Here is an 11,662-nt window from a genome sequence, read left to right as displayed (position 1 = left end):
GGTTGAAAAACTTCTGAAAATTTACGAGTCAGCTCTCATGAGCCAGTGCCAGCCCACTGCTGCTTATAACTTAACAAAGCTCAATACCACCAAGTATCCATAAATATATGTGATATGACCTAAATTTCCTGAGAAGATATACAAATGCAAGAGGAACAAATGCAAGAGGAACAAGGCATTGATTAACATCTTTGGCCATACGGCTAATCGGCCGGTGTTTAAAAAACACTAACAAACTTGGGCTCACTCTTCATGGCGGCCAAGACATAGAAACAACAGAAGTGCCCTTCGATAGATGACTGGATAAAGAAGATGTGGTACCTATATGCAGTGGAATATTACTCAGCCATAAGAAGAGATGAAATAGCGCCATTTGCAACAACATGGTTGGTTCTTGAGACTATTGTGCTAATCGAAATAAGTCAGACAGAAAAGGTTGAGAACCATACGATTTCATTCATTCATAAGACTGAAAGCAACAAGCAAACAAGCCAAATAAATAAAAACTCACAGACACAGATGACAGTATAGTGGTTACCAGGGAGAAAAGCGGGCAGAGGGGGTGGAAAAGGGTCAAGGGGGTCAAATATACAGTGACAGAAGGAGACTTGACTTTGGGTGGTGAATACACGATGAAACATACAGATGATGTATTATAGAATTGTACACTGAAACCTGTATAATTTTATTAACCAATATCACCCCAATACATTTAACATTTAAAAATTACCAAAAAAAAAGAAATTTGGCCTCCAGTTTAGCCCACTCCCAAGCAATTTTTGTTGCACACAATACAAATATTTTTAAATTAGCTCGATACATGATATTATTAATTAACATATTGCAAGTATACTATTTTTACAAATATCCATAAATATTTTAAATTGAGTTAACAAGTAATCATATATAGCTTTCAACAAGAACCCACAAGCAGCTTATTAATTTAACAGAGTTGCAAACCTCAGGCTCTTACATGGGACTGAATTTTTATACGTCAACACAGTTGGCTAGGACAGGCTCTCCCAAGTGAGGAAGGGGGTTCAGTCGGAGTAAGGCCTGAGCAACACCCTGTGCTCCCCGCTTCAGGCAGGGAAGGAAAAGAAGTTCGCTGAGAAAGGAAAAGTCTGCTGTGGCTTCACTGGGCTGAAAGGGAGTCTGCCTCCTGAAAACTGAATCTGCTGAACTTCATAGCCTTATACTATACCAACTCTAAAGCTGAGACAGTGTGATTGAGAACAGTGGGAACCCATCAGCCCCATTCATCGCTAGTTCCGTGGGTTGAGACAAGCTACCTAGGCTCCATCTGCCTCCGTATTCTCATTGCTACAGTTGTGCCCCAAATACCTGCCCCATTGACTTCATGGAGTTGCCACATGATACATGAAAGCACTCTGTAAGCTGTAGAGAGCCAGCTGCAAATATGAAATCATTACGTGACATTCTACAGCACGGGTAGCACCGATTTCTGGGGTGAGCTCTTGTGACACTAATGCTTACTCTGTCTTTACCATTGACAATGTTTAGATACAAACACAGACAGTGAGTTCTTGTGAAGCCCTAGCTAAATGTGCAGAATGACCCCTTTGACCTACTGGCTTTAAAAAGCACCCTGTATCCTAAGAATGATGAAATCAAGGGAAATTCCCAAATAAAGTGCATTCCATTCTCTGCAACCTGTGCCTCTGTCTCAGTAGATCCCTAGAGTGTTCTCTATCTTCTAAAATTATCATAAATAAAGTGGGGTGTTGTTGGCGTATCTGTGGCCACCCTATTGATCTCACCACTCTTTATTAGGAGGGTCTCAGAACATGGGAGAATGGGAAGAAAAAGTGAAACGACCCAGGAATATGAGAACAAGGCCAGACCACTGTCCTAAATCCTTTCTGCATACTGATAAGATTCCCATTATTCCACCCAGAGACTCAAAGGTTAGACAAAGACTCTTTGAAAAGCTTCTGTCCTCTAGCCACCCATATACATTTTGTCATGTGTGAGCAGTGTCTTTGCCAACCCAATGTCTGGTAACCAAATGTCTTTGGCCCTTTCTCTGGGTCTCTTTCGGATAAGCAGGAAAGATGAAAATTCACGTGCAGAGCAGTTCTGTTTGTTGTGTTGATTTGTATGCCCAGACAAACTGTAAGCATTGAGAATCTGCCTCCTCCAACCCGCCCACCAGCATCTCCGCGTGTGCCGAAGGAAAGGAGGAGACCGAGTCAAGACTCTAGGAAATGAAGTGGGGGGGTTGCTAGCATTAAGATCCCCCAGTATGTGCTATTTTCTAGAACCTGATGTTCAGAGTTGAAGATCAAGTCTATCACATCTCCAGCATGTAATTCATACGTCCCTCCTACATTTTGGATCTTAATGTTGTCTGTTAGAGTTTGTATGATGTTTTCGTTTTTACGTAGCCGCACCTCAAAAGGAGCTGGTTCCTTGTAGCTTGTATTGGGAGCCACTTGACCATAAATTACATACAAGCCCTTCTCAAGTATCTCCAGCTTCCAGTCAGCTCTCTTTTTCACGCAAGAAGGCTTAGCAGATGCCATTTGCCATTTTGAAGGTGATGGTCCTATAAGAATTTTACAAGGGAGAAAAAAATGAAAAGCATAGTTATATAATTACTTCATCATCTTCTTAATTATACTTCTTTCTTACTTACAGGTTGTTTCTTTACCTGGCCTACACTAGTTTTCTCCAACCATAATTCGAATATATTAAGTATCTATACATTCCTCGTTTTAGAGAAATTGCAAATCCTAAGTGTGTTGCTTGCTTGGAAAGCTCTAAGGAAGTGGATTTAGAATAGAAAAATGGTGTAAGTTTTAGGTGGCACTCATCTCTTGTTGGTAAATATTTGTGAAAGGAAAGAAAAAAGGAGGGAAGGAGAGAGGACTCACACACCAGGATTGTGATAACCTGGATTGGCAGTCCAGGATGTATATTCATGTTTTTCTATGTAAGTGCTACTTACTGTGTATCAGTGAAACCTTCCTTGATCAGTGAAACCTTCCTCATTAATCTATATAAAATAGTGCTCCCCGCCCCTTACCCTGCTTTAGTTTTCTGCATAGAGTGTGTCACCAGCTAGCATTTTCTAAATGAAGTTGTTCATTTGTTTATTGTCTGTCACCCCCTCGAATATACTATCTTGGAGGACAAATCCTTCTCTATTTTGTTCATTGCTGTATCTTCAGCACCTTGTGTGTGCATCATGTCTAAATTGTGGCTTTTCCCATCAATTTATGGGTATATGTCATTCGAGATCCACTCAGGTTGTCATTATCCAAACCCTCCCAAAATAGCTACTGATAAATTCATGAGTTTGTAAATGGAAATTATTTGACTGTTTAAATAGAAGCATCCCTAGCTTAATGATGTCACAGGGGTAGGAAAAGGGTCAAGACTTTTAGTCATTTATTTTCATAGGTTTATATGGGATTTACAAATTTTCCTGATGTTAGTTGTTTGTACACCGTAGTGTGATTTCAGAGCCCCAGGAGGTGTTTTTACCACACAAAATACTTATCTGGCCTATTTTCTAGTTCTCTATAATTTTTGTTATGGGAGCAAAGCCTTTACCCCATAATTAGAAAGAACCCTTGGTAAGATAGTACCCTGGATGAGGAAACATGTTGACTTAAATTCTTATTTATATATAAATGACTGAAATAAAGCTCTGAGTATAGACTCTGAAGGAGAATAAAGGAGCAATAAAGAAGCAAGAAGCAAATCCTCCCTCTACATCCAGTGATCCCAAAGCCTAGCAAACTTGTCCTTTCTTGACACGTAAGAGGCAAATCACCAGAAGTGCCACAGGTTCTCATATTTAATTCTGTGATATGGGCCACTTGAAGACCACCTTAGCATCACTAGAGGCCCTCAACTTTTACCATATCAAGAGGAAATTTCAAACACATCATGAGTTCTACTCCATTCACCAGAAAAGCAAAAACATTTCACAAAGGCAGAGACAAGTAAAAAGAGATTCCTTAATTCCCGCTAGCCTGGGTAGCCTGGCAGTCTGACTTGTGCAGGGAAACAGGTTGCAATTAACTCTACAAATGTTCTGCTCTCTGCTGAAAATGTGTTTGGCCTGAAACCTGTAAACAACCCCAAAATGGATTATTTTCAATTTTGTATGTATTCCAAGAAATATCTCAAGGCTCGATTTAACTGCAGACTTTAACATGCTTGCTAAGCAAATACCAGATCTCTATAAAGGAAAGTAACTCAGAGACTAAGAGGAGAGGAGAAAGCAAGTCGGCGTCCTCTCCAACTCTTGTTCCTTTTCTGTATATTTAAACAAAAATGGCACCCACACACTCTCTCTCTCTCCTGGACACCAGCAATATGTGAAGTGTGAGAAGGACCTTGAGTCTGTCAGAGAGAAAAGTTGTAGAAATCTGAAACATGTGCTCATTAAAACCCAGAATTAAAAGTAGATTTCTGGATCTCAGATTCCTAGGCCTCTAAGAGCGATGTACATTCCCCCTCAGAGACGTGACCTTGAATGTAAGCTTCATCAGGGCATGGGCTGGTCGGTCTGGTTGACGTCCGAAGCCTCAGCTCCTAGCCCACTGTTTGTCACGTGATAACCAGTTATAAATAGTAACCGAAGAAGGAATAAAATAGAATAAAGTCTTCGTTGACAGCACAGGAACTTGCCTTCTTGCATCAAATGCTAAGAAAGACAATTTACTCACCAAACTTAGCAACGCAGGTCTCATTGACAGTCTGTAAGGAAATAAAAAGGGAAATTGGTTAGGATGATGACAGCATCACAACTTGAGAGCTTCAGATTGCTGAAGCAAACTTTTTATCCCAGCTGTATAAAAAAGTTCCTCCCTTCACCCTGTCTCAGCTCTCTCAGCCTCCCTCTACTGACAGCTGGTTCTCTTCTTTACCCTTCATTACTTAGCTATCCTTTTGAGCCTTCTGGCAAAAGTCATGGTCTCATTCCATCCACCTAACCTCTTCTCACAAGACAGCACTTTGATCTCGGGATCTCCTCCTCTCGAGCTACAGAAATTTTCTGTAAACAGTGTTCTCCACACCCCAAGGACTGCACAAGCTGATTTTATTGGCACATGAGAAGAAAATAATAGGATTCATATATATGTTTATTTTTATTTTAAATAATAAGAAATTAAGCTATAGGAATATTCACAAACTCAGGTTGACAAAGCCACCCTTATTTAATATTCTGACAATCACGTGTCACATACAGTAACTGATATACCTTGAGGAGAGCTTAGTTTCAAATTTTTGAAACATACCACAGTTTATATGCTACAAGAAGCCATCGGTGTGGTCAGTTTTATAAATACAAGTAGTTAAGTGCTAAATGCTTTAAATACTTGTAGTAAAATAAGGTATAACTACAAAAAAAAATTGTACTATGTAAAGTTCATTGGTTTCCTTGTGGCAAAGTGCTTAAGAGAATTTGGAACTTAAAGCTGATGTACATTTTTCATCTGTAGGATTTGTCTGTCTGCTATGCTAGAAATAAATTAAAGGGAGGCAAGGACAAAAGCAGTGAGACCAGCTAAGAGATCATTGTAACCTTCTAGGCAGTAATGTACGGTGCCTCTGACCCAGGTTCTAGCAGTGGAAATGATAGTAGGTGATTGGAAATAGAGGCAACAGGAGTCCTTATACAGATATGGGGTGAGAAAATGAGAAGAGAACACTCCAAGATTTGGGGCACGAGTGGTTGGAGAGATAAAATTGTTAATCAATGAAACGAGTGAGACTTAAAAGGAGATGCTGGGGGCAGGAAACACGAGTTCATTTTTGGACACGTCAAGCGCGTGAGGCTTATTAGACATCCACGTAGGAGAGTGAACTAGGCCATCAGACCTATGAGGATGGCAGTTTAGGAGTTCCGATGATATGAATTTGGAGTCTTCAGCTTCTGTGTGATGCTTGAAGGAAGACATGAGACTGTGTGAGGTCATCAAGTCAGTGAGTGTAGGTAAAGAGAAGGATTGGGATACTGCAATGTTTGGAGGTCAGAGAATGAGGAAGGACCAGCAAAGGGGACTTGGAAGGAAAGGCCAGAGAGTCAGAAAGGAAACAAAGAGAGTGTGATATTTGAAAACCAAGAGAAGAACATATTTCAGGGAAGAGGAGTGATCAGCTGTGTCAAATGCTCTTGATGGGTCAAGGAAGAAGAGGACAGGGAACTGACGATGGATTTATCAACATGGCAATCATTGGGTCTTTGACAAAAGTAGTTTTCATGATATGATGAGGACAGAAGCTTAATTAGAATGGATTTAAGAGTAAATTAGAAAAGAGAAATTGGAGGAGTTTTGCTGTAAGGGAGAATAGAAAAATTTAGTGGATCTTGGGTGGGGATGAGATGCTTCTGTTTGTTTCAATGTGAGAAAAATGACCTCGTGGTTACCTGTTGCCATTGGATGGGAATGTTTCAGTAAAGTGGAAAGGTGAGAGCTAGGAGATCGTTGTTGAAGTAATGCCCTTGAGTAGATAAGAGGGAACCGAATCTAGTTCATAAGTGGCCTTCGATAGGTACCTGAACGATTCACACGATATACGTGGACAAAATTGCAGGTGAGCGGTAGATACGGTAGGGAGCTTTGGAACTTCTTCCCCGCCTGCTGCTGTTTTGTCTCAGAACCTGGAGGCAAGGATATCAGGTGGAAGAATGAGGGAGAGACGTTGCGTGTGTAAAGAGAAGTCAAAGGAATGAATGAGTCTACTAGAGAAGAAATCATTGAATGGAGAAATCATAGGTTGCTTACAGAGCAGTGCCGAAGTCCCACTTGAAGTGAGTGGCCATAAATTTAAAGTAAGACCTTTCCACAAAGTCTTTTTCCTCAGCTACATTCAACTGTGAAAGGCACAGACTTTCTAGGATCGAGGTTTCAATATGAGTATAAAGAGAGAGAGTAACGAGTGAGTGGGTTAATGCAAGGTAAGAGTTATCATTATAGATCGTGGAGTTTAGGTTGTGTAAGGAAGGAAGGAAAGGCGTGAATTGAGAGAGGGACAATGTTATTTTAACTAAAAATAACAATAAAAACTGTACCATTGAATTAAAAAATTCAATGTCGTAGCACGGTAAGCAGCACACTCAAAGATACGTTCTTCCTTTCTTGCGAGGTAATACATTTCTTTGTGAGGCTAATTTTCCAGTTATGGTTGTCAAAACCAGGAGTCAAGGTAAATTCGCTTAGAATATAACCTTCAAATGATTGTCTCACAAAGTGTTACCAAAAGAAACATATTTCTATTTCTCTACTAAATTACTCTACTAAAATATTATTTCAATTATTTTAGAAATGTGTGGTCTATATTAACACATTCTAGAACATATAGCATTTTGGTAGCAAAATATAGCAAAATGGCTTTGTACTGTAAAAACTACATTAAGCATATTATTTGATTCATCCTCATAACCTTCTATTCTGTGTATCTTTTTAATATGCATAGTATTTACCTTTGTATATGATTTATCAGGATTTAAATAAAAAAACATTTTGGTTTCAATGGGGTACAATCGAAAAGTTTGGAAGCCGCTATTCTAGGATAAATCAGTGGATTCCAATTGTTTTTGCTCTTGCAATTATTTCATCCTCATTTGGGGTTTTCTTAGAAGAGATGTTGAAATTCAATCTGGTTCAACCCATGGTAGGCATGTGATAGAGAGTCCCTGAACTTCAGTTTCCTCATTTATAAAATGAGAAGAAGAATAGCACCTAGCTCATTGAGATTGGTGATGGTATAAATGAGATAATTCTTATGAAAGGCTTTACTCAGATATTCTATCTGACTCTGATCATTAAATATTAGCTGTGTTGATGATGATGCTGATTTTAATAAAGAATTGAGTAAAACTTTAAGCACCTACATTCATACCACTACTACACTAGCATTGTAAGCAAGAGAAACAAATGTAATTTATGGTCCTTGCCTCTTAGGAAGTTTATTATCTTTCTAGAAAGACAAGGTCGCACACATGTAGACACTGGGTGACAATTTAAATATAAATGAATACCACAATATGAGCCACAGCAGGATCTGTGCTATCTATTCCCATGTGTAAAGAATGTAGAGAAACGTAAGGCCACAGACTAATTAATTACCAGAGACAGAAATCCTGGATACTGTACCATGGGCTGCTGTAATGTCTTTTTAGAACTACAGAACTCATTACTGCCATATTCTCTAGTTATTTTCATGAATGAAAATCTAATCGCAAAAATCTATTTGGCAGTAAGCTACAGCCTTTGGTTGAGAAAGTAAAATAGATAAGCAAGGAATACCCATATCGTTAAAGTTTTTTTAAATTTATCTTCACTCCAGTGTCATCAATAATAGTAGTGCAAATATGAATCACTGCAATCTACTGGGAGCTTATTATGGGAGCACCGTCCTATCTCACTGATCCTTAGCATAACTCTAAAACGAGAATGTGCATGCTCACTTGCAGATGAGGAAATGAGTACAGAAGTATTAAGCTAATAAGCAGCCAGGCTGCAATCCAAAGCTCATCTGACTCACAGGTCTCACCCTTCCACTCTGTGGGGCAGTTTCTATTTATAATTCTGGTAATGTTTGGAGGGAGTGAATATCCACTTATACAGAATCATCTGGGACTTTTGGCTTGATTTCATTTGCTTCATTTTTGCTTAGAAGAATCAGACGATTGTGTGACCCCCATTTGATTTAAGCCAAGATTGACATTGTTGGCTTCAAATGGCAAAAACTGAATGCTTCTTTCTCCAGGCCAACCTTAATCAGATCATCCTTTGGAAATGGGATCTACTCTGCTTTTAAGCAGAAGCTCTGCTTCCTCTTTTGGAAGTAGCCTTCATCCCACGAAGGGAGGGACCCTCCTGGTCATGTGGTTCCTTAAGGACAACTTCTACGAGGTGATTTTTAACTGAAGGGTAGACCTCAGAGCACATCCTCTCAGTCTAATATCTTCTGAAAGAAGCGGAGGAAATAAGAAAAAAATTTTTTCTCCTAAGGAAATTTCTCTTGGTCTAGAAGTACCCAATCTTCCTGTCTCAAGCTTTGTGAATTGGTGCATAGAGAAGGTGGAAAGTGGGATTTTGTATATAAAAACTAGAGGGAAAATTCGAATAACATAAACTCCAAGGTTCATGGGTATCGAGAAGGTAGAAGCAGCCCCTTCGTAATGATTTGCCATCCACTAGCCACTCAGTCCTCTTTTCCAAAAATATATATTTGTGGTCAATAGGGAAAGGGAAGTGCAGCCAAGTGGCGAGTGGAACACGTGAGCTAGCATCATTGCACGGTCGGCCAGGCCGTTAGTGCTTTTCTCATAGGAAACACACCTCCATGGCATCCTGTCAGAACAATACTCTGGAAACCTTAAATGTCCACAAATTTGGAACAACAAACGCTGGGCTCTTTCTTTAGAGAGAGACCCTTTCATCGAGAAGCTGCATGTTGCCTGGGAGAGAGGATCCAGAATCAGAGCTCAAACACATGGGACCGATCCAGCTCAATTCTGGCAAGAAGTGTCCCTCTGTCCCTCCCAATTCCTAGACCTCCTCTGTCCTTTCACTGTGTGCCTTTGAGAAGGGCATTCCCCTCGTCTTCTGTACTCCCCGTCGTGTGCAGGAACAGGTGACAAAGATAACACCTATGCTTTTGGGGTCTTCTGGCTAAGGAGACGAGGTGGTTTTTAGAAGGAAAAGGTGCTCCAGATTTACACTCTTGCTATTCTCTCCCTTCCCTTTCTTCAGAAATCTAAACACTCAGAACTCCTGACAGTTCTTTTCTTTCTGCTCAAAGCCTCCCTGTTCTAGAAAGATCAGTCTTCTGCTTGATACCTTCCCTGAGAGAGTGGAGATGTGGTGAGAAACGCCCCTATTCCCATACATACTACGCATCTCCTTGTGTCTACTCAGGAGTACAGACTGATGGGCTACTGTGCAGAAACTTGGCCAGGGCTGCCCATGCCCCAACTCAGTGCCAACAACAACAGTGTATGGCTTGTTCCTGCATTCTTTTCTCAATCGCTTTTCAACATCTTTAGTAGAACTGTGTCTTTGAAATCTTCATGAGCCAATACTCTTTTAAAAAAATGTTTTTGTAGCCCTTTCTTAGATGGGCATGTACCATCTTATTCTCCCCAAGGCGCAGAATCTTCAAACATATCCAGAAATGGGCTAAATCCTAAATTACATCAAACTTTTTTTCCTTTTTTTTTTTTTGATGCTCAATGCCATGTAGTCAACAGTTAGAAAAGCTTCTAATAAGAACCCAGGGTATCTCCATTCCCTTCACTAGACCCACAGCTTGGACTGGAGCTTGATGGGAAATTCTTGATAAGCATCAGGGGCTTCCCAAATAGGAATGTTCTTTATCCTTCCTCCATGAAGCCCTCCTTGATCAGCCCAGCCCAACATCATTGCCCCCCACCCTTTGAATTCCTGAAGCATTTATGTTCCATTCTACCTTTAGATTAATTATTAATCACTCTACTTTATAGCTAAAAAGGACATTGATTCATTTTCCTACCACAATGTTTCAGATGAAGAAACAAAGAACCAGAAAGATAAAATGTCTTTCTCAAATTCAAAACAGCTAGTTATTGGGAGACCTTGAACCAGAATCTGGATCTTCTTACTCCTACTTCTGCGCTGGTTCCCTCCACAGAGATACACTAACCACCTGTCTCTTATCTCATTCTCTCTTTCATTACCTTTTTGTCTTTTCCCTCAATAAGACTATAGCTCGCATCCCATTCCTGGAGAGCAAGCATCATGTTTCACATCTTTTATTCTGTCAAGGGAGTTTATTTAGCAAAGTTCCAGAAAGAGAAAAAGACTCTCCAGGCAATCCATCAAGTGGCTGATTTGAATAAGTGATTCTCTCCATCTTCTGCAGCAAACACTTAACCATTTTCCAATGCCTTTCATTTCAAAACACTTCCATAAGCCTCCAAAGCCATAGGCCATGACAAAAATCGAAATTAGAATTACGTTACCTGTACTCACATGTCTCTCCTTCTGACTAGCTCTAACAATCCTGGGTGACAATGACAATAACTAGACTTACAAAAGACAAAAGGATTATACTACATAGCAACCTCAGGTACTATTGTCTCCTTACCTTGGAAGAGAGAAGAGTAAACAGAAGGGCACTGAAGTAAAGGAATAGCAAAAAAGCTATGAGTGAGTAGAGAAGCCAGCGCTTCCAGGAAAGTCTCTGTGCCCCCGGAGGGCTTGGGTGGTGCAAAGGCAGGTTCTCCATGTGTCTCAAACTCATCCGCTGCAGGAGTGGCAGCTGCAAAAAGCAGAAATTCACAAGTGATGGGCAAGTGATGCAACAAGTCACTTTTGTAGTATTGTATAGAGTGGGTGTGAGAGGCGGGGTTTTCCTTCTGATTCTGAGAGTTGGAAAATGATACTTCTAGGCCAAGTGCTGAGTCTCATTTGGTACCAGGCCAAGTGCATTGAAGAGAACGGAAGGCTAAAAGCCAACACAAATACAGAGGATAAAAAACATTTAAAAAAGAAACATGAGAGAAGTTCAGAAGGAAAAAAAAAGAAATTCTTTCCTGAAGCAAGAGGAAGTGCAGTGCTGTGAGGCATTACAAATTATTTCCAGATAAGAAAAATCACTTTTTATAAGAAGAAATAAAGTTCAAGATAAAGCC

The 11,662-nt window shown here is 40.1% G+C and overlaps 1 protein-coding gene across 1 annotated transcript; it reads right to left on the bottom strand.

Moving 5' to 3' along the window:
- Positions 1–664: 664 nt before the first annotated feature.
- TNFSF18 (TNF superfamily member 18) lies at positions 665–11,356 on the bottom strand. Its single transcript, XM_039881471.1, has 3 exons — positions 11,116–11,356; positions 4,704–4,734; positions 665–2,569 (listed from the first exon to the last, which is right to left on the bottom strand). Exons 1-3 carry the CDS (start codon positions 11,269–11,271, stop codon positions 2,214–2,216), a joined length of 543 nt encoding a protein of 180 aa, XP_039737405.1. The 5' UTR covers positions 11,272–11,356; the 3' UTR covers positions 665–2,213.
- Positions 11,357–11,662: the final 306 nt, after the last annotated feature.

The sequence above is a fragment of the Pteropus medius genome, unplaced genomic scaffold (genome assembly GCF_902729225.1).
Source record: "Pteropus medius unplaced genomic scaffold, Ma_sr-lr_union100, whole genome shotgun sequence".
NCBI classification, from domain to species: Eukaryota; Metazoa; Chordata; class Mammalia; order Chiroptera; family Pteropodidae; genus Pteropus; species Pteropus medius.
This window is presented reverse-complemented; position numbering and strand designations above follow the sequence as displayed.